General features: G+C 31.8%; 4 protein-coding genes and 2 long non-coding RNA genes across 8 annotated transcripts; 4 read left to right on the top strand and 2 right to left on the bottom strand.

Moving 5' to 3' along the window:
* The first annotated feature begins 99 nt into the window (after positions 1–99).
* LOC121127832 (uncharacterized) lies at positions 100–605 on the top strand. The gene is made up of 2 exons (XR_005867922.2): positions 100–227; positions 304–605. It is a non-coding gene; the product is annotated as an uncharacterized lncRNA (long non-coding RNA).
* A 3,320-nt stretch (positions 606–3,925) lies between these two features.
* Positions 3,926–6,875, top strand: LOC139904689 (uncharacterized). 2 transcript variants are annotated; one of them, XR_011783394.1, is made up of 3 exons: positions 3,926–4,233; positions 5,342–5,674; positions 6,779–6,875. XR_011783394.1 is itself a non-coding variant. In XM_071893052.1 (2 exons), exons 1-2 carry the CDS (start codon positions 4,035–4,037, stop codon positions 5,593–5,595), a joined length of 453 nt encoding a protein of 150 aa, XP_071749153.1. In that variant the 5' UTR covers positions 3,926–4,034; the 3' UTR covers positions 5,596–6,875. The 2 variants fall into 2 exon arrangements, 1 of the variants encoding a protein (XP_071749153.1); XM_071893052.1 differs by having other exon boundaries at positions 5,342–6,875.
* Positions 6,876–6,931: 56 nt separating this feature from the next.
* Positions 6,932–10,716, top strand: LOC121128543 (uncharacterized). 2 transcript variants are annotated; one of them, XM_040724132.2, is made up of 3 exons: positions 6,932–7,526; positions 7,590–7,750; positions 7,839–10,716. In XM_040724132.2, exons 1-3 carry the CDS (start codon positions 7,148–7,150, stop codon positions 8,202–8,204), a joined length of 906 nt encoding a protein of 301 aa, XP_040580066.1. In that variant the 5' UTR covers positions 6,932–7,147; the 3' UTR covers positions 8,205–10,716. The 2 variants fall into 2 exon arrangements, with proteins under 2 accessions (XP_040580066.1, XP_040580065.1); XM_040724131.2 differs by having other exon boundaries at positions 6,932–7,750.
* LOC121128542 (histidine ammonia-lyase) lies at positions 8,251–11,778 on the bottom strand. Its single transcript, XM_040724129.2, has 12 exons — positions 11,561–11,778; positions 10,759–10,944; positions 10,615–10,681; positions 10,311–10,556; positions 10,094–10,257; positions 9,890–10,029; positions 9,636–9,831; positions 9,483–9,578; positions 9,270–9,409; positions 9,070–9,214; positions 8,551–8,999; positions 8,251–8,489 (listed from the first exon to the last, which is right to left on the bottom strand). Exons 1-12 carry the CDS (start codon positions 11,613–11,615, stop codon positions 8,352–8,354), a joined length of 2,022 nt encoding a protein of 673 aa, XP_040580063.1. The 5' UTR covers positions 11,616–11,778; the 3' UTR covers positions 8,251–8,351.
* Positions 11,779–12,494: 716 nt separating this feature from the next.
* On the bottom strand, positions 12,495–16,842 carry LOC121128541 (protein tolkin). The gene has a single exon (XM_040724128.2). The coding sequence runs from the start codon at positions 15,591–15,593 to the stop codon at positions 12,669–12,671; it is 2,925 nt and encodes a 974-aa protein (XP_040580062.1). The 5' UTR covers positions 15,594–16,842; the 3' UTR covers positions 12,495–12,668.
* Positions 16,843–18,409: 1,567 nt separating this feature from the next.
* On the top strand, positions 18,410–21,199 carry LOC139907076 (uncharacterized). The gene is made up of 2 exons (XR_011783395.1): positions 18,410–19,077; positions 19,925–21,199. It is a non-coding gene; the product is annotated as an uncharacterized lncRNA (long non-coding RNA).
* The last annotated feature ends 2,333 nt before the right edge of the window (positions 21,200–23,532 follow it).

The raw sequence follows: 23,532 nt of genomic DNA, 5'->3' as shown, positions 1-23,532 counted from the left end.
GAATAGTACTTACTACTTGTACTTAGTAGTAGTAACTAGTAGTGTAATTATCTTCTTCTTAATGCAATACTGGGGCAGACCGATGACGTTGACTGGCTCTTGGACAGCACGAGTACCCGTACTCTACTTCGTTTTTTGTACTCGACGGTTCATAAACTAGCATAAGGCAACAAAGAAGAGAGTCCCGCGACACATACTTCACAGAGAGTCCACCAAAAGCACATATAGTAAGTTTGTCATCCATGACTCATATCTATTTTATATATTTTTATCTATTTTAACACATTACTATTTTTCACTCAGTAGTCACTCAGTAGACGACAACCCACAAATACACTTTGAAAAAAATTAGTGGTAATCATCAAGTCTGCTCCAACACATTCCAACAAAATCACAAATGTATCAATTTGAATAGGATTTTTCCATAGTTGAGTACATTGACACGGAAAAAGTCATTGTAAAAATCCTCAAAATGAATAAAGTCTAATTTATTTAATAAATAAAATAAAAAACTCCGAATTAATGAATTGATTACATTGAAAAGCTAGAGCTAGAAGATTACGAAATAGATGGGTTGCGTCACAAAACTCTGTAGCTGACTCAAATATTTTTACCTTTACAATTTTCCCTCTCTTTTTTTTCTCCTCGCATCTTCTTAATAATTCATAATATTAGAACACGAGCACTGTGCAGACAAAGATTGACTGTAAAAGTACTCTAGATTATATTAATAATATCTACGAGTTGAAACTTTGAAAGGAAAAAATGTTTTTATTCACTTTACTATTTAATAGCCATGACTCAAAATGTAGCAATTAAATTTCATTTATTTTCTATCAACATTGAATTTATGATATAAAATATTTATAAATATACTTAAAATCTGCTACTACTTTACATGAACCTCTTTTGGCCATAATTATTCCACTCAAAATTATGTTCAAACTTATTATCCTACAAAATTTTGAGAGATACTTATTAAATATATAAATTGATCTGTCAAGTTCGAGAGGTAAAGTATACAAATGTTACAATATAGAATTTGTGGAAAAGGCTTATGCGTAGGGTAGACTTGAACATGTTGTAATTATCAAAATATTAAAATATAGTGGTTTTTAAACCTTAAAATGGCATTTTCTCATGTTTGAATGATTGCATATGAAATATAAGGACATATTTGAAATCAGCGTAAAATTTTGCAATTTAAATTGACTTGGGGTACATTATTGATTTTTTTTTTCATGCTCAAAAGTTGACTCAAATCTCGTGTAATTAATTGTTATTTATTATCAGTTCACAAACGCGATATAAGTAACATATAGTGGATATCTAATATAAGATAAGACATATTCTCATTATATGATCAATGAAATAAATTGCTCTCAAAGTTGATTTCTTCGATTTTGTATGTCAATTATGAATGAGAAATGATACGACACGGAACGAGAGAAGTGAATATTTCAAAACAAGACCTATACACATTTTTTTATCCACTGATATTTTGACAACCCAACATTCATTTACCTATGTGATTTTCATAGTTTCACATTACATTCTGTGCGGGTACTTTATTATAATTTCACAGGATTTTAGGAAAAAATGGCAAGATTATTTTAAACTGATATAATACCTATCATGAATATAATAAATGTTAAGATAAAAGAAAAATAAACAAACATGACAGAAGAGCTAATCACTTGATTCCCCTTTATCAATTATAATATCATTAGAAATGATGGATTATTCATATTGGACAAGACTCATGGATTGACGAACAAGCATTAGTATAATATTAGGCAAGAGCAGTGATTTCCACTTCGTTATGATCCAGGATATGTCAAAAGAAGAGGCAGTTGGTTTTAGCGAGCAACCCAGAGAAGATTCGGGAATGCAGTAAAACATCGGGCTGATGGAGAGCGCGAGGAAAACTGTAAAGCTCAGTACAGTTGGAGCAATCTGAAATTGTAATAGAACAATGGTCTTCCTATCTTCATAAACTTTCTTTCTTGTCCAAAGACAAGCTGCATTACGTAGTTACCCAAAGGACTGTGAATTCATACTTCCAATGGAAATCAAGCCAAGTTATGAGAACATAACAAGTAATTTATAGGCTCTTTGAACAAATTTTTATGTGTATTTTTCTAGTATGATACAATGAAATTTGAATATCTTACTTCGTTTGTGATAACCAAATTTATCAAAGAATATTAATATTTCAACTCATTTCAATTAAAATAATAATCCGGCTTCGTCTTGATCAACTTGTAAAACAAATATTAATTCAAATGACTTTGTCAATGTTTAATTCCATAAATCAATTTATTTATAGAATAAATGTAAATACATATTTAATGACGACAGAAACGGTTCTAAAAAATTTATTCGACACTCATGTAATTATCAAATTTAGTTAATTGCGGTGTCCGTAGAAATCAAAATATCTAGAAACCAATTGATTACAACAGTAACGTTATCCCATTTAATGTATTTTCAGTAATTTTTAGTAGGGAATGAAATTATTCCACTCTAATTATTTGGTATAAGTAATTATAATCGAAGGATGAAATAGAACAAACTGCCGTATTCTATACGTTAGGGGTAGCTACATAGAAAATAACTCTATGTTAGTTACCATTAAATTTGAAGAAAGAAATAAATATATACTATCTAAACTGAATACATTTTTAACATTTTAAACATACATAATTACTCAAACATTTCATATAAAATAACTTCTTGCTTTGGTTGAGTAATGAAGAATTTAGAACACTATACATATCATGTTTAACTTATAAATAGTTACATATTATTTATTTTTAAGTGGTCTGTAATCAGGGGCATCCACAGCGGGTGAACTGTAGGGAAATTATGCAACACAGCAAAAATTAAAAAAAAATTCCTAAATAATTATAATTTTTTTTTCAAAAAAAATTAATTTTCTCTGAGTTACTATGGATTTTTGAAAAAAAAATTCCAAAAAATTTACATTTTTTCTCAATAACTATGGATTTTTGAATTTTTTTTCCAAAAAATTTAATATTTGAAATGGATCAACATCAACACTTAAGAAGGATCGATATCGACGGAACTGCAAAATCTTTTCAAATGACGTCAGCATTGTAAATGTACTTCAATTGTAGGGGCTGAAACAACTCAATTGATTAAAAAGAAAATACTATTTTTATTAATATTGAGAAAACTAGTGGACTATTGGATGTCCAAATGGGGCCCGAAAATAAATGGAGTGACCCCTTACTCTCTATAAAAACTGTATTCCTCTATTGCCTATTTTTACCAATATCTGACCCTAAAATGTATTAAAAAGATGTTATTACATCGATATACAATTTTAATTTCGTGTTGTAGATACAAATTAAAAATTACAAGAGAAAGAATATGATATTTTTCTATAATTATCCTACTTTTCTCGTCCCAATCAATCAAAAAAGAATAATAATTGTAAAAACTTTAGACTTTTCATAGGGATTTTGAGTACTTATTATTTTGATTCAATTCAAATATCACTGTTTATCATTATTCAATGAGAAGGTTATGTCATTTTTTATTTATAGAGACATTTGATGAAATTTAATCAAGATATTATTAAATTTGTCCATTTCAAGTTGTAAAAAGTTCCATTTTAAGCCTTCAAGATGGTGTTTTTTTCAATTATGATGCAATGTATTCAGTCAGTAAAATCATTTTAAGGAATATATTTTGCCATTTACAAAGTACAAATGAAGCATTGATCAAATATTATAAAAATGAAAGGGGGAATAAACTAGTTCCCGTCCTCCCTATTTACCTAGTTATAAACTACAGTTGCTGTATGTAAAAGAAAAAAATAATATATCCCCATTATTATGAAGCGCAAGCAAATAAGAATGTAAAAATAAGGGGTGCCATCCAATGACGTCACCAACTCTTCACACGTCATGAAACGGCCGTATATTTGACGATTTTTCAAGGAATTATTACTGTCCTTGTCTTGATTAGATAGATCTTTTAGTTTTAGAATTCATTTATGAAGTAACATGTTGGACGGCTCATCGAACAAACGACGTCGAACCTCCGAGGACTTTTTAGCATTCTGTAGAATTATCCTGGACTATGAAAAATACGAAGAAGGTGGCGGTGGTGGTGGTCGAAAACGGATACATTCAAATAAGAAGAATGAGGTCGAAGATGAGGATGAAATTGAGGATTCTAAGTCATCATCTTCTGATGACAGAGGTAATCCTTCATTAAGACAATTCTTTTCATTGCTGTTATTATTGTATTGGCCTCTTTTTAAGTCATTATGATCATAAATATCATGAAATAAGTGTTACTTTTTCTTAGTAAAGGTTTGAGGTTTGAATGCTCAGCCCGAACCTTGTTGATGAGGAATCTCTGCTTTGGATCCTTCATGCCACGTCAGGGCTTTGGTCTTTTTTCATTTGAGTGTATTACACACCTTTTGGCTTGAGCACTTTCTGCAGTTTCGAGGCCATTTCTGTGAATGAAGACGCTCTAAAAAAAACCTACAAAATCTATTTTTAATCACAAATAGCAGTAACAATGAATACACATTATAATTGCATGCCTCTGTTACTCTAATCTTAAGGGGAAAAACAATGTTGCGGTGACAAATTCATATGTCTTCAACGGTGTTGTTGCTTTCGTGACAAAGACGTACTCGATTATCCATTTGTTGATGTATTAAGAAGTGTTTAGTTAATATGTTAACTATGAATCTTTAGATTTAAAGGTTAATTGAAGACATATTAACTTGATTGAACATTTTTTGAGGCGGAAATAACTCGGAAGTTGCAGCATTGATCAGAGTGATTTTGTGGAAATGTTTGGTAAAGCTTTTATACCATGGCTAATTTTAATAAATAAGGCATACAACTGTTTGGTAATAGTATCAAGTAATTTCCACCCCATAAAATCAATACTTCTACAGAAATATATCGGTATTATAGATCAGATTACTTTTATTATACGTATCAAAAGAAGATTATTTTAAATCTTATGATTTAAATGAGTTGTAATTTTGTCATTGAAATAATCTAGAACGTTCTTTATTCTATTTACAAACTTTTTCTTGAGTTTTTATATGTTATCAAAATTTATCCTTACTAAAATCGTAATAAAAAAGTGCTCAAAAGGTCATGCAGAAAAACTAGTTGCAGATTCTAGATTAGTTTGTCAAATAAGTATTTAAATCAGGTATCGAGCATCACAACTTTTTTTTTTTTTTTTTTTTTTGTAATTATCTTATCTAATTCGATAAATGTTTCTGCTTATATTAATTATAGATTTACGTACATATAATTAATAATATATCCCTTTTTAGATAAAGAGGGCTACAACGAGGTAACGTGCTACTGTAATAAACCCTTTTCTGGCCGTCCAATGATTGAATGCTCATCCTGTCTGACCTGGATTCATCTATCTTGTGCAAAAATTAAAAGGACTAATATCCCAGACACATGGAATTGTACCAAGTGTCTTCAAAAACTTTCCTCCTCTCCTTCAAACACCAAACGTGCTAGTAGAAAGCGGAAAACATCACCACCTTCAGACAATTCTGTGAATTTACCTCTGTAGTTGATCTATCACCTTTTTTCTCTCCCTTCACTATTAATCATAATACCTCTGGATCTGTCATAGAAAAAGGAGTATCACGGTATCACGGAGTGCTCAATAATTATGCTATTATTTTCCATAATCATACATTTGTAGATGTTCATTCATACTTCACATATACATATATATGTATATAACAATACTTATATTCAGTCCCTTACCCGTTTTTCAAAAAAAAGGAGGGAAAAAAATCAAATTTCCAAATTCTGTGATACATAATTTTAAAAATTAGGAAATTTTGACTTCTTACCCACCTTTAACTTTACCTCCCCCCTATATACACATAACAACATAATTTGCCATTAGGTCAATTTATGATACAATTTGAAGATCTTCTTCTCTTAACTCACTAAGCAAGACAACAAATGTCACATCATTTTATGCTAGTCAACTTACTAACGAGAAGATTTTGCCATATTTTCAGGGCTTTTGGTATTATTATTATTATATAAATGAATATATATATTTTTTTTTCTTCAACTATGTACAAAAAGCAAATTTCAATGACCATTTGAGCTTATTTTGAGATAGTTACCCTATGTTTTATATCACCCCTCTAATGATTTTTCACATAGAAGTAGAAGATATCACATCAATGAATGGCTGTTAGTATATTACTACTATGTACTGTAGTCCGAAAGATTTGTATCTCTTCTATTTGACTCAATTATTATTATTTTTTTTTTTTGAGGGGACAATTAACATATCCTTGTATTGAATTCTATTGGCAACTACATATCAGGAATTGAAAAAAAAATCTCTCTCAATTAATTAAATTTTGACTTCTAATTACAATTTAATATGTACGGGTTACAACATTATGAGTGCCTATTATGGCACAGTCATTTGTGTTCTTACAATATTATATGTAATTCTTAGACTGCATTGAAATGGATTATTAATTATTATATATATTTTTATATGAAAAACTATTGTAATCAGGATGTTGTTCGTCTTTCAAGTGTATCAAAATTTCCGCCCAATGTTTCGTGCCTTTTATCTCTTAGTTTCTTTTTTTTTAAGAAGAAAAAAGTTATTGCATTTTTTTTGCTGTTAGATTCGTATAGTTAATCAAAGATTGTCCAACATAATCTTAATTAAAGAGATAACATCTTTGTACCGTTATTCCATCCCATTGAAAAAGGTGATATATATATATATATTATTATTATATCATATGGTGATTATTTTTTGTTGTATATTTATCTTGGACAAATATATATTTTGATGTATATTAATAATTATTATTTGTGATAAATATTTTCTTTTTTTTTTTCTTTCGTAAAAGAACCTTGAAATTTCTATGGTTTGATCTAACAAAAGTTTAAAGTGTAAAGATAACTGTTTCCATATTAAGTGTGCGAGGAGAATTTTCCAATAGTTAACTTACATATATATATTAATACCTGACCAATTTTCTCCTTTGGTGCAAAAGTTATTTATTTTATCTTAATGATTATGACAAAAAACAAAAAAACAGTCCTTTATTCAGTAATGTCAATGAATTCCAAGTATGCTTTTACGTATGGAACTTATCATATTATTCCTTTGGTGTTTGATGATTCAAAGAAACAAGGCTCACCCCTGTGTTTTGGATGAAGAAGATACTTGGAACTTACACTTTAGTTGTGTTTGTAAAACCAGACGTTCCTATAGCCTCTCCAACATTACAAATGCTCTGTCACTCATTGTTGCAAAGAAATTCGTACACATTACTTTTAAATACTGCACTCATCTCCCCATTATTTTAGATCATGTCAACTTTGTCTCTCGAGAGACAAAGTTAATTTCTTTAAATGTACAAAAAGTGTACCATCTTGATCTTATAGCACCCCGGAGTATGTACAACCATCGTAGTATTGATCCGAATTCGAATGGTCTTACCATTAATTGTAAAAATGTTTCTATTGTTAAACTTGACTGTGATGCTAATTTTATGGTACTAATATCCTCAGACATGGAAGTGGGGCAATTATTCATTAATATATCCTTGAGGACGATAAACTATGCTAGACTCTTGATAAAGAAAATTCATGGATTTTCCAAAGAAAATATATTTCTTTTGATCAGCTCTACTGTTTATCCCACTTCATTTCCTGAATATTGGGGCCAAAAGGTCAGTTTGTATATAATTTAAATTAATGAAGTATCTTATTAATTGTTTATTGTATGTATTTAATTTTCTGCTTCTAATTTCCTTCCAGAAAAGCAAAGATTTTTATAATACTGCGCTGGGACTCTTCATTATAATGTTAACACTTGGCTCCTTTGGCCTTGTTTTCATCGCCTTAAAAATTTTCAGAAGTTCCTCATTGAATAATTATAGAACCTATTCGGAGTCATTTTTAAGGAGTTTGGATGTGAATGAACTCTTATCTGGAATCATGTGCCAGTCAAGAAGAAAAAATAATAATGTATCCTCTCCTTCTATCATTCAAAATACCTCTGACTTTGTCCCCAAGGACAAAAACAAATTGACTCATGAAATTTGTGTTCAGAATACGCCATTTTCCTCAAAAGATATGAATGCAACTTCCTTCTTCACTTCAGTTTTAAAAGAACATTCTTGATAATCATTTAGTTATCAATTATTGAAGTTTAATAAAATAATATATACTCCGTTAATTGTCTATATTTTTCGTAACATTCTACTTTAGGAAATAATAAATTTTCTAAGAATATGTTTTGTTTGACAAATATTTATGGTAGGAACTGTATTATTTCTTCTTATTCTTAGTTAGCATTGAAGCATCGGATTGACCTTGTTTTCTCTTCTTTCCACTTGATTCAGCTGAACTAAGTCTCGGAGGTCCAACGGTGTACGAAGTTGGACTATAAACTCGAGTTTCTATGTGCTATGGAAACAAAACATGTAATTATGTTACATTTAAAAAAAAAAAATAATATAAAACTTACCTGAGAACTGTTATAATGATCCATATGAGTCTTAATAGCTCCCCAAATTTTCTCCTCCCGAATTAATTTAGTAACAGCATCAATGTCAGGTGACATAAATCGATCCTTATCCCAGGGTCTGGCTACAGACCTTACTGTTTTTATTACTTCTTCAAGTGGAATGGTTGTTTTCAAAGGCCTTAAAAATTCAATGGCTTGACATGCAGCAAGAAGTTCAATTGCAATAACTTTTTCAACATTCCTAACAACCTCAAGGGCTTTACGTGCTGCAAATCCACCCATGGATACGTGGTCTTCCGTTCCTGCACTTGTTGATAAGGAATCTACGCTGGCAGGATGACATAAAGTCTTATTTTCTGAAACAAGTGCTGCAGCTGTACAATGAGCAATCATAAAACCAGAGTTGAGACCACCCTCCTTCACCAAAAAGGCTGGAAGTTCACTATATGCTGTAAAAAATGTTTGAAATATTATATTGAAATTCCATAATTAGCATATGAATAGATATGGAAATAGTACCAGGGTTTACTAATCTTTCTGTCCTTCTCTCACTCATTGCAGCCAACTCATGGATTCCAATGGCCAAGTAGTCACATGCTTTAGCGGGATATTCACCATGAAAGTTTCCTGCAGATATAATCTCTTGTCTCTCTGAAAATACGATCTACAACACAAAACATTAATACTCTTTTAAGAATAAGCAACAAACTCAGAAATACCGGATTATCCGTCGCGCTATTAATCTCAGTTGTCAAAATCCCTCTTACGAATTCTAATGTGTCATGGACCACACCATGAACTTGAGGGCAACATCTAAGAGTGTATGCATCTTGTACTCTATTGCAGAACCTGTGACTCTCTGAATCATAACAATATAAAAAAATAATATAGATACATATGCACTTAAACTATAATTTACGAAAAACAATTACGTGCTATTTCTGAAGGATAAGTTTCCGAATGAAGTAAGGACCTTAGTCTCTTTGCTACCAAGGATTGTCCCTTATGCGGACGGAGATTGTGTACACCTAAATAAAGTAATATCCATAGTGCGTTATATCTGAAAAATCATGTTGCATACTAACCGCTATCAAATGCCCTGGACGTTCCTTTTAATACTTCCAAAGTTAATGCCGCAACAACATCAGCTTGCCTTGCTGCTATACATGCTCTTTCTAGAGCCTCAGAACCGATGGATGTAATAAGTTGGGTTCCATTAATTAAAGCAAGACCTTCCTTTGCTTGTGGTTTAATAGGGGTAAGATTATGAGTTTCGAGAACCTAAGTATTGTTCAGTACAATCAAATTTCTACATTGAATAAATGTAACTAAAGCTTACGTATTTGGCTTCACCCCAACCTGTTTCGGGACTCCACATTTGACCTTCGCCCATCAAACCTAAAGCAAGATGGGATAACGGTGCTAAATCTCCACTAGCTCCGACAGTACCTTTTTCTGGAACCCATGGTAAACATGAAGCTGAAAGGAAGAAATAAATAGAGTAATTTAATCATGCTCTCAATAATTATATATTATGGACTACCGTTAAATGCATCAATAAGTTGTTTCAAAACTTTTAAAGAAATCCCAGAGTATCCCTTGGCTAATACATTTATTCTTAGAGCTAAGAGCATTCTAGTCTTATTGGGAGTAAGTGCCTTTCCAACTCCAGCTGCATGAGATCGAATCAAATTTTCTTGAAGCTCACTGAAAAAATAAGATGTAGTAACAATGGAGGGGTTGATTTTTAACTACAGTACCATAATTTGTCAGATTCAATAAAAGTACTTGCGAATTTTCCAAATCCTGTAGTTATTCCGTAGACTGCTTGATGGCTCTTGACAATATCCTCAACCATTTTTCTTGCATCATTTACCTTATCTTCTGATTCCTTCGTTAGTCTAATTTTATAGTGTCCCTTACCAAGTTGTAAAAGATCATCAGTAGATAAAGAGTTTCCATCCAAATGAAGATAATTATCTGGAAGCTCTAATTTTCCACCCGCACTGAAATTGATAATTGCAAGTAGATATAGGCTTAATTATAGTTATATTAATGACCTACATTTGTTCGGGTACATATTTAATTTCAGCTTGAGTAAGCTTGGGATCATTTCGATCTGTTTCGAGGACTGTATAGAAAAAATAAAAGAATAAAATATGCAAACCATTTTTTTAATTCTAAACCCTGGGCACTAAGTTAATATACCGATGGAAATAAAGTCATTATCATCAAGGACGTCCTTGATTTGATCATCAGGATCCAGAATGGCTCCACCAACGGTTTTCCGAATATCATGTACAGTTTCTTCACGGTTAGGAATAAATGAAGGGGGTTTCAACTTAATATACCTCCTTAGAGCCTCCGTACCAAGCCAACGTATGTCATCAGATCCTATTCGAGTAGAATGGTTATTTATCAAATCTGATTGTAATTTATTTTCTTCTCCGCTTGTCACTTTAAATATCATGATCAGGTTTTAGTTGGTTTTATATATACATACATAATATAGGACAAAAACGGTCAAGAGACCACATTTTATACATAATTCTCATCGTTTCCAATGTCAATTCTACTTTTCCATGATTTATTTATTTTTTAAGACATAAAAGTTTTTAGTAATAAAATTATGGGAAATTACTAATATTATTTATCTAATCATTCGTCATTGTATAGTTAAACCCATATAAAAGCAAATTATATTTCACTAATATTCACTAATAATATTGAAGGATTAATCTAGTCTCAATATTAAAACTGAGTTTTTTTTTTTTTTTTTTAATACAACCATTGATTTTTACAATCAGAATCAGGAAAGTTATGATGATTCAAAATAATCTCACTTGTTTTTTATCTAAAGCCAGGAAGGAAAAGGGGTATTTGATTAAACAATAATTTGTAATTAGTCAAATTACAAATGGACTATCAAAAAATGTATACAACCAACATTCAATTAAGATTTTAAGAAAATATATAATGAAATTAAAGCCCTCTTAAACTTGTTACATACCATCCTTGCAATGAACCTGAAACCAATCCCCACGAACACGGCAACTTATTTTCATTTTGCAAATTTGTTTCTTTTTAGTTCCAAATTGTATAGAAATATATATTTTATATATCCGAATGTACTAGGTGAATGTCAAAAACCAACTGAATCCAACTTTGCTTACAGGAAAAATTACTATTTTATCATTTTAATCTTTATCAAAATGGATTTTTTCCCTACACATAACTTTTCTAGTTTTCGTCTTATCTATATATTATATTGGTTGAAGGAATATTCACGCTTCTCCTGCGACATAATATGTACGATGTCTTGTTTCGCACAAAGGTGGTGGTGGCGAATGCCAAGGATATAATATGTAAAAAATGTCACATATGGTAAAGATAATATTTATCTACTAATATTCTCCATGATTTATTCAACAGGGGAGGCATTATCATATCCATGATTCATTATTGCCAGTATGGGAAATATATATAGATATATTGCTCAAGAAAACAATGGATAAAACAAGTTTTGTCTCAAGATTTTAAACTTGAAAAATACTCTCCCATTTATAAATGCTCAAAAAATCAAAATAAAGATTTTATCAGTATACCATTATTATGGTTTGTAAATTTATCAAGCAATATTTATCTTGTATTTCAGGAATACGAGATGGCGGCATGAAATCTAGTGCACTAAATTTGTCAAGTTGTGTCATATTAAACTTATTTTTTATTATTTAAGTAGCCCCTTATACAGTTTAAGCAAGAATTACTAGAGACAGTGGAGTAATTCATAGTTTAAATTCTTCGTATCTTACTATTTTATACAACAAATACCTGTTTTCGATTTTGTATACTATATTTAAATAACTTTTCCAGAATGACCAACCAAACTCACCATAGATTAGGAGACTGATAAGAACACCGTTTAAATGATTTTATCAATACAATTCAAAATCGAGACAAATCTCGAATCTTTTTTTATTTATTTTTAAGTCTATCTTTTAAAAATTATATTTTCTATAAATCTGTATTAATTAAATTATCATATAATTTAAATTTGCATCAGTTATTGAAGATTCATGCTTATGTTAAAGAAAATTGGACATTTAGAACATATTTATTCAAATATTTTTTTCGCTTATGGATTTTCCAAAGTCATAATCAAAATTATCTACTTCATCTATAATGGAATACTGAGCAGAAAATCCTTTAGAGTTAATTGTGTCATCAGATTTGAACCGAAGTAATAGTGATTCATCAACAGATATAATTTCTGGAGGTATCTTATTACCACAAAACCTTCCATATGAAGGGCCTGACGCATCAAAACCAGAAAAAATTTCTATAAAGTCATAGCCACAATCATTTTCCTCTTCCATTTCAAAAGTTAAGAAACTTAAATGTACATTTTTTCCAATTGGTGCTTCAACAATCCAATCACATTCCGCCTTATTATAATAATTTGCATCACCATACTTTGCATGTGAATAAATATGACGTACATATTCTTTTGCAGTTAAGTGCCCACCACAAACTGTTTTATGTTTGGCAGAAAATCCCCTTCTTTGAACAGAAGCATCAGATTTGAACACAAGGAGTAATTTGTCATCTGAAGCAACAATGGGATGCGGTAGCTTACTTCCACAGAACCTTCCTAAGATTGTGTCATCAGTCGTATGACCATCATACATAATTAAATGATCGTAAGCACACTCTTGATGGGGTTCCATTTCGAATTCAACATAAATTATTTTTATTCTATGACCAGGGGTTGTGCTGAAAATCCAAATACAATCTTTTTTTGCTGGATATAATTCCGGAAAATGAGGACTAAATATTTCTCCCATTGGAAACGTGATCTCGTGTTTGCAACCTCCCTCTTTACAGTCATGACCATTTTCATGGATTATAAAACCTTGATGGCACGAACAATAATAATCACCTATAGTGTTTCGACATATATGCTGACAGCCACCATTATTTGTAGAGCACTCATCTTTGTCAGTGAAAAATATTCCCGCAAATCCACTCTTTTGAACTGAATTATCTGATACGAATTCCAAACGAAGGATATTCCCTTCTGAGGTAATAAGAGGTGGTACTCGAGATCCACAAAATACACCATGTTTACGTAACTCTCTTGAGTCCATAGGAGATGACAATGATAAAGAATCATACTCACAATCTTGGTTATTCCCTTCAATATCAAAATGAGTAAAATTCATTGTTATCCTCCATTGTGGAGGAGCTAATATTTCCCAAATACATTTTTTATTAGCTGGATATAACTCAGGAAAAGATGGGGAAACTATTGTACCATTTGATGCCTCAATGAGACCACCGCACGCATTTTCACATCGTTTTTCATCTGAATGTAGTTCATATCCGATCCGACAATGACATTTGTATCCTCCTAAGGTATTAAAACATTCGTGTTCACAGCCATGCTCCTCAATTGATAGACATTCATCATATTCTTTCATAAAAGATGCAGAAAATCCAGCTTTTTGAACAGAACCATCAGAAACAAATTTGACCCAAATATTATTTCCACTGGACTTTATATCTTCTGGCATTTTATAACCACAAAAAATACCCAAAAGCTGTGAATTTGACTCAAAACCATCTCTTATTTCTATATAATCATAAACACAACTATCATGGTTTTCTATTTCGAAAGATTGAAACTTTAGAGCCACTTGAAATCCGGGTGGAACATTAATTCTCCATATACATTCTTTATTTGGGTGATAATCAGCAGGATAATTAGGAGACTCTAATTGACCATTTTCAAGATCTAAATCACCACCACAAACAGCTTCATAATCAGCTAGAAATCCTATATGTTTAGTTGCTACTTCAGAGGTTACATATGTCAAGAGAAGTCTACTACCACTAGAAACTATAGGCGAACTTGGTGCTTCTTGACCACATAATCTAACTAATAATTTTGATCGATACCAGTAACCATCCCGTATTTCTAGATAGTTTTCATTACAACTATGAGACTTAGGAATATCTAACAATGTGATATTCAATATAATTTTTTCTCCATGTGTTGCTAATATTCTCCATTGGCATTGATCTCCATTGTGAAATGATCTCTTTTCAATTCCTGGGGAAGTCGTATATGCAGAATTTTGAGGAGATCCAAAAGACATTTTCGTATCTTGAAATGTTCTTCCACATACTGGACAGTTATAAAGAGCCATTGTCTGAGCAATGTCCCCATTACTTAATTTTATTCGCTGTCCAATTTCTGGGAAATCATCTCGATTCTCGGGTAAATCGTCTCTCGGAAAAATTGTATCTAAGTAGGTACCCTTGGAAAAAGTGTTCCTAGCATAATGCATTATGCTGTCATAGTCGTATCTTAATCCGAGAGAATTAACCTCTTCTGATGTTAAACGGTTAAAATTATACTCTTGACCAACCATGATGTTTTCTCTCATAATAGTAACCCAATCATCCCGATCTGGTCTTGTATGTTCGTGCCAAAACCCAACAACATGTCCTAATTCGTGAACCACAATCCCAAATTTGTCACAGTTTTTACCAATACTTATAGCTTGAGGGCCATTACCTCTTTTTCCAACAAACGAACAACACCCACATGGTCGCTCAGTAAACACAATCCAATTTGGATGTTCATCCGTTCTTTCAACAAACTGAACACATGTAAAATTTTCCCAATGTCGCATGGCTTGCTTAAATAAACCCTTGTGTACCCCACTAAAATTGGCATCAACTTCATATGGTATAACTGCATATTCCCATATTCTCTCTGGTCGAGCTGTTGCAGCCCTTTTTGACTTGATCAGCTTATTGGAAATACTTCCACTCCATGTTTGAGCTGATGAATATTCTTCAGTTGGAATTGCAATATCACCAACAAATTTTTTTGATTTACAAGGATCCATATCAACATCATTTGAGATTAAATTGCGAAATTGTAAGTTAAGTAAATCTTCAGTAGAATAGGATTCCTGTCGAACATTATTGATTCTAAAAGTTAGAATGACAAGCAATCCGTATAAGTAACTCATTTTATTAGAATACCGTTTGTTGTAGCAACTGCATTTTATACATTTCACACTATTTGTGTTAGGTTATGAACACCCCAAAATTAAAAACAAGTTCTCTTCAACAAAGATACAGAAATCTCGAATCTGTAAAGCTTGCGTTCAAGTCGAGTCACGATACTGAAATTGCAGTTCAAATATGTATGACTCGTGTTTGAGTCGTAATTACGAGCCCCCAGCTCTTATTCAGGCATCATTCATCAGATTTGGACACGTTCACAATTTTTCCTTTCATTCGGTCATTTTTTAAAACGAAACGACGACCCAATGATCATATTAATATTTAAAAAAAAATTAATTGCTATGAAAAACTTATTCACTCGCGAGATGTCACTTTTGAGGTACCACAGATGACGTCACTTTACCCTTTTTTCTCGTAGCTATACATTGAAGATGTACAGCTACGATACTAATAAATAATAATTAAAATATTATCATGGCATTAATAAACAGAATTGTATTAATGCGGGAGCGGCTTTTTTTAGTCGACAATCTGAACAGGTTTTTTTATTTTCCAAAACGAATATCATTATTATTTAATTCTTGAGAAGGGAACATCTTGGTATTAATAAATAACAAGTGATGAAAAGACGAAGAGTAGCGAATTATTAGTGTAAGTAGAATTGAGGATCGACAAATCATTCTTCAAATCATAAGGATGGCCACGTTCATTTTCAGTTTCATTTATTTTTACATAGCAGTAGAACATATTTTATACGTCACTGTTAATACTAGAAACTTAATTATTCCTAAATATTTTTTCTTATCATGAGCAAACATTAAAAATTATATTATTCAGTTATCCTCTTCTAAACAACTAAATTGCTTTTATCTATCAATCAATTGGATTAATACTCTCATAAATGTCATGAATTTCTATATAAATTACAGATAATTACAGAATGTAGACTATACGAGCTAATTATCAGTTTTATTGAAAACAATTGTTAAAATGAAACTATATAATAATACGACTGTTTTAATATTGATTGGGCAAATAATTAAAACAATTGAACATCAAGGATAATAATTAAAATTTAAATTCCTTATTTATGAGTTCTCCGTTATTTTATTTTTTCATCTTACTGATTCCTTCGACATTTTTTGGACATGCAAATGTTATTTCATTATTGTGATTCTAGTCGGGCGAGTGTTGATTTTGAAATCCTTCTTATTATAATATTCGTTTCTCTTAGCAAGAAAATATCATTGAACTCTATATTATCAAATACAAGAAAAGTGACAAATTAAAATCTAAGTGCGTTATAAGATCATTTCATGTTTATTACATAATATCAACTTATTCTGGATATATCATTGATTTTTCCGCTATACTGATGGGTTACTAATGCAAAAATATACATCATATTAAGACGTTGATGTATATATCCCCTAATTTTTTAAAAAATATATTGAAAAATATACATCAATTATTTAGATGCAGTTGATCAGAGTTACGGGGTTATATTAAGTAGTCTACCGTATTAATATAAGTAGTTATACATTAATAGATAGATCTTAGATATGCCTCCACGTATAAAAAATGAAAACTAGATATCCGCCCTCTTTTGTGTTTACTTATTATAAGATAAATAGCTTGTAAATATATATGAACAAGAATATTAAGATTTGGGATATCATTTTGATTCATACATAGTGTATTTATTTTATGATGATTATGAAATAACACTATGCCCTTGCTTGTATTCAACATCGACAATTTACAGAGCAACAAGGTTTTTATTGAGGATGTTGTTATTGACTCGTCATGGCGTCAGTTGTCATTTCTCTTTCTTTTTTTCTTGATTTTCAAAGATTATACAAATATAACTATTAGTATATCAACATCATATTCAACAACAGTTGAAGTGATCTTACGCGACACTAGCGCCCTCAAGTAATCTATGGCAATAACAACACTTTCGCCCGCCGGCTAACCCATAGAGAAATAAATATAGGGTGCGAGGTTCTTTCACCTTATTTTTTTTTGCTTCAGAACATTTGACTAAGGGCATTTCATCTGAAACCCATTTTGCCTCAAGGATATTTTGCCTTAATATATAAATAAATTAGGTTCATTATGCGTTGTTATACTTTTTTTTTTTTTGTAAGAAATTGAAGTTTGCTTTGAATTTTTAATAAAAATATGTATTGTTTATTAAATTAAAACCCATTCAATGGTTGTTTTGTCTAGGAAAAATTAAATAGTTCGATGCATGCATACTATCGAAATCTCACTATGTCATAACTTGAACCAGAGAGAAAATTTATAATACAATTAGTATAATATAAAAAAAAGAACCAACACGACAAAAATTCGAATGGAGGAAGTGATAATCGCTTCTCAGTAGAGATGCATCAAGAAAATCCCTAAAATTGGTTAGATTTTTACATCTTACTTTATCGAGATAAAGTAAGATTAGAGAAAAATATCTCATTTTTCCATTGTAATAGTTAATTTGTATCTAGAAAGTCCTGGGCTTGACATATAAATGGTGCTATTATTTTAAAATTCACCTTAATTACAGTGAGTATCAACCTTCAAAAGACAGCTGTCAAAATGTAATGCCAATCTGTTCTTTAGTTTGTTAGTTATTGTGCTAAGTGGGACGCTACTTTTGTTATATTGTATCTTATTTTTATGCTGAAAAATGATGAAAAACGATACTCTTCTTTAGACTCTAATAACTTATTCATAATACATAGTGATTATGAATATCATAGCTTATATTATAGAAAAATATTCAATGTATAATTTAAAAAAATAAAGATATATTTAAAAAAATATCCATCTCCAAGGATTTCTGTTCACTCTACACCCTTATCAGGTTTGGTGGGTTTCCTCAGATAAATTCTCCTCTGTCATCCCTCGTGGAATTCGGAATCCAAATTCGAACTTCTCTTGAGATGGATGATCAAGTAATAAGTATATTCCTTGATTGGTTCGATCTTCCTTTTACGAGGCATGGCGTCATGAAATTGCCATTGAAATGGGTAACATGCCACTCTGCACTAGGATTCGAAGTTGCTCCCCACTCTTACAGATGAAAACAAGAATAAGGATTGATTGACGATGATAAAATAAATCCTGTCATCTCCACCAGCGTAGTGAAGGCTTTGAAGCGGCAGCTCTGGTACCTAACTGCTGAAATGATCAAAATCTCATCTCCTCCGATGTTGGAGAGTTCACTGAATAAGAAACAATTGTCAAAAAATTACTGGAACTGAAGGACGATGATGCTGTACTACCAAATAATTGATTTGGAACGGGGCATAGTAAACCTAAATTTTCAGCGTTGGACAATGTCACCTAGCTCAGAGATCTAATTGATCGAGGCTCATAGCTGTTATTCAGTTTGCTGCACATTGATTCCTCATTCATGCATGTACCAGTGAAAGAATCGTCTACTTATAATGTTCATCTTGAAGGAAAGGATCAAATTAAAGGGTACTACGAAAACTGCCTGTGGAAGATTTCCCTGGAGTAAATTCCCATGGAGCAAAATTGCCCTTATTTTGTTTAAACGATATAATGAATAATAACACATTATAAATTCGATTAATATTATTTATGACAAATATCTAAACATATTTGTTTGTTCCATCCTCCAAGGGAGTACTTTCAAGTGTGAGTAATAAATGAATCAAGATGATTGGTGTGGAGGGGGAATAAATAGCTGGAGCCTCTTAAAATATGGTTGAATACCTTCCACCCTCGGATTGACCTGGGAGTAGTGTGGGATTTCTAACCCCCTTCTCCTATATTACTCCTAATTATCTTTTAAACTTGGGAATGGACGTCTCACTGAGTCCAAGAGTTCGAGCAATTGTTATGTTGTCCCCTACACTTGAAGGTAGTCCCCTGGAGGATGGAACAAACTATTATTTTAAGACATTTATCCTAAATAATATTAAGCGAATTTATATTTGATATTATTCATCATGAAGTTTGAACAAAATATGGGCAATTTTCTTCCCGCAATTTTCCTAACAGGCAATTTTCTCCAGGGCAGTTTCTGTTTTTTTTTTTTGTAAAAGTGCCATATCGTGTGCTCTCTAGCATACATATTCATTATTGAAATACAAATCTAGAACCTATAATTATGTTTTTTCGATAAAATTGCAATTTTTGAAAGAATTCTGAGGCCTTGAAAAAGGTTAGCAGAGAGTGGCATTCATCCATTTGTCATGTTGTAAGGGTAGTAACAAGTGATGTATAAATAATAAAAACTATTAAATATTTTGCGTATACTACGCATTGTATCATAATTTATCTATAAATATTTTTTTTATAGCAAAATCTCAAGAAGAGTTGGAGTGTATCCATGTCTTATTCAAGAGAGCGTTTTCTATTAAATTTAGCCACGATTTACCGAGTGGTCCATTTAAATCTGAACACTTTGAATTTTAAACTTCAAGATATAATTCATTAATTAAAACTAGAATTTAGAAAAAAATAAGATGATAATAATATAGAGGTGTGTCTTAGCTCGCTTTATCATTAATGTAGCCGCCTTTAGCAGTAATGATGGCTTCCAGGTGACGGCGGAAGGCTTGGCACCCTCTGTGGATGTAGTAGTCCTCTGTCATGGCGTCCCAGTGCTGGCTGACAGTGGCTTTGAAGGTCCTGATGCTTGGATGACGGACACTGTAGCCTTTCCACTCGATATAAATCCAAAAGTTGTAGTCGAGGAGGTTGGCATCAGGGCTGTTGGTGGTAAAAAGTGTAAAAAAAAGGAGTTCGAAATAATTCAAAATAGTCTGACAACGGAAGAGATGAGTTTCTTTCATTGCTGGTGTCAAAAGTGGCCTCTCTACCCTCACAAGGCTCTTTCCATCAACATTTTTGATTGTTCCCTGCGTGAACAGTCTGGTGTGAAACTCCGAGATTTCTTCCATGGGCCCCCCAGGGACTTGAATGGATTGGTCTGGGCTGTTTTATTTAACTCCTTCGGATCCAGTTTGTCCGTTATAACAAAGCCTTCTTTCTCTCCAACGGATTGGACTTGCTGACGGCATAGACGGTGCTCCCGTAGACGCCCAACTGCTTGGAGTGCGCGAATGGAAATTTGTAATTTACGTTCAAGTAAAATTTTCTCGAGTTGTACGTAAGATAGAGAGGTCTGTTTTTTTCTGTAACTAATTGTTTATGCTTTAATATATCGATATATGAATTCATTTCAATCACTCAACCTTCATTAATTATTGAATAAGTAAGTGTTTGGATTGCAATGGACCACCCGTTAATAGTCGATTTTGCTTGAAAATTACGAAATTGTATATACAAGGAGCACGAAATAACTTTATTAAATTGTGTGGCAATCAGGCTGTAGAAGTAGTGCTTTAAAGTTGTTTTGGAAATACAGTCAGTCGCCATCATGGGTTGGAGTAGTAAAGAACGTGGGGTTACCCTCGAAAAAAATGTATTGCCAAATATGATTTTACCTAACATTTTATTAAATTTAATTAATTGTAATTTAGCTATTATTTTTTTATAAGTGCGATTTATGAAAATCCGTTAAATGTTTTAATTTATAACATACAAATACACTTTTCATATTTTGAAATTTTCAATTTTTTTTGGACGCAGAATGACTCCAAGAATAATGCTGTTAAAGAGCTAAAATGTGTGTGGTTTCATTCTAGATGCGATATTCTAATGTTTTATTGAAAATACAGTAAGTCGCTATCATGCATTGGAGTAGTGAGGAACATGCGTTTACCACCGAAAATATACAGTTGCCCTCAAAATTATTCATAACCTAGTTAATTTTTGTTATGGAACCAGAGTTGAGTAAGTTAATGTAACTTAACTTAACTTAGATAAGTTAAATAGTCAAATTAATCAACTTTTAGCTTCACTAGTTAATTATTTAAACAGCGTTATTTTAATTATAACTTAATTTTAATTTTACTTGATTAAGTTAAAGTTTAAGTGAAAATCCGTAGAAACGTGGTTGAGCGTGTTTCATTTCACATTAACTTCCTACAATAATTATCATACGAGGTTGCTTCGCGTGCATTGTTTCATCGCTTGTTGTTGGGAGTTTGAATCTGCATTTTTTTCTCGATCATTCACTTGGAAGCGAAAAAAAAAAATCCCAGACAGACCGACAGAATAATCTTTATTATGTAGCCTTGATAAATGTCTCCATTCACATTAACTTAAATATTTATTTTTTAATTTCCAAATGAACATTAACTTAACAAGGGTTTGGGTAAGTTAAATGGACTTAAATTACTCTAAAGTTAATTAACCTAAACTTAACTTGTTAAAAACTTAAACTCAAAATAAACTTTTACACAACTAGTTATTAAAAAAATAGAATAATAATTAACTTTAACGTAACTAGTTAAAAAGATAAGTTAACATGTCCATCACTGGATCGAACTAATGCATTTTTATCAAACTTTTTTATAAATTACATGTGACGAAGAAGCGATGAATGACAACTATACCTACACAATTCAAATAACTTTTGATTTCATTGGTATTTATTTAATGGATTACTCAAAAATACTATCTTTATCATTATTCCTACCCTATCCCCCTGTATGATTTAATTGTCAATAGCATAGCCTATGTTTTTCAGGACTGCTTCTAGACGATTTTTATACGATTCCACAAGCATTTTGCATGTGTACAGTTTAATGTTGGCCCACTCTTCCTTGGCAAAGGCGTCAAGCTGGATAAGTTGGTGGGTTTCCTACACATCACTCTTGTCTTCAAGTCTCGCCACAAGTTCTCGATTGGATACAAGTTTGGACTTTTACTCGGCTATTCAAGAATGTTGACTTTGCTATCCTTTTTCACTATTTTGGCATTGCATTTTGGATAATTATCCTACTGGTACGTCTAGTTATGGCAAAGTAGGAGTTTCTGAGCAGACTCCTTCAAGTTTTTATCGAGGATCTTGATGTAATCCTTCATCTACATAATTCTTTGACCCTTGACGAGGTTCCCTGTGCCACTAGAAGAGAAGTATCCCCATAGGAAGTGCCACCACCACCATGATTTATGGTAAGGACAGTGTTCTTCAGGTTGGATGTTTCTCCTTTCTTCCTCCAGACATACTGAATATCCATAAGGCCAAATAGCTCTAACTTCGTTCCTACCTGGTCTAGCGTTTCCATTAGAGTCTTAGTTGTTGTCCAGGAGTTCTTGTCGATCCCTCAGCATAATGTTCTGGCAAGTTTGGGGAACACCTTACGCTTCCTACTACGCCCACTGAGGGCTTTAATAGTGTTGGACATCCTGTGCTTGTTAATTATCCTCTGAACAGTTGCTACAGGGACATCATACTGCTTTGAAATTACCTTTTAACCTTTTCCTTTACTATAGGCATTTATATGACGCTGATGCAGGTCCTCACTGAGCTCCTTCATCTTGACCATGATGACCAAAAATTGAATGTAACAAGACGACTATTGTACTAGGTATTGATACTCTTCTGGAAAGATGCTATTTCTTTTCTTGTTTAATATTTGGTCATCAGAAGAGGTATTTATTCCATAAAGATATCTTGAAATAACTTTAAGATAAAGATCAGCACGTTTGTCACATTTCCATGGACATTATTCTCATGGGTATGAATAATTTTGAACATCGCATTTTTTGGTTATCCATCAAAAAGTATAAAAATCAAAAGTTCATTGAATATTGTGTATTGATGTTATTCTTTCACATGTGGGTACATAGAATTCATAAATAAACTTGACAAAAAAAACATTAGTTTCATCGCAAAAATGAAAAATCCCAAAAATTAACAAGGGTATGAATAGTTTTGAGAACAAGTATATATTGCCAAAAAAATGCTTTGAAAGAATATTATATAAAATTAAACTAGTTACAATTTAGTTATTTCTTTTTATAAAAACTCAAAAAATAGCCGTGTTAAAGAGC

This window comes from Lepeophtheirus salmonis, chromosome 13 (assembly GCF_016086655.4).
Source record: "Lepeophtheirus salmonis chromosome 13, UVic_Lsal_1.4, whole genome shotgun sequence".
In the NCBI taxonomy this organism is placed as follows: Eukaryota; Metazoa; Arthropoda; class Copepoda; order Siphonostomatoida; family Caligidae; genus Lepeophtheirus; species Lepeophtheirus salmonis.
Note: the sequence above shows the minus strand (reverse complement) of the source record. Positions and strands in the feature narration are given on the sequence as shown.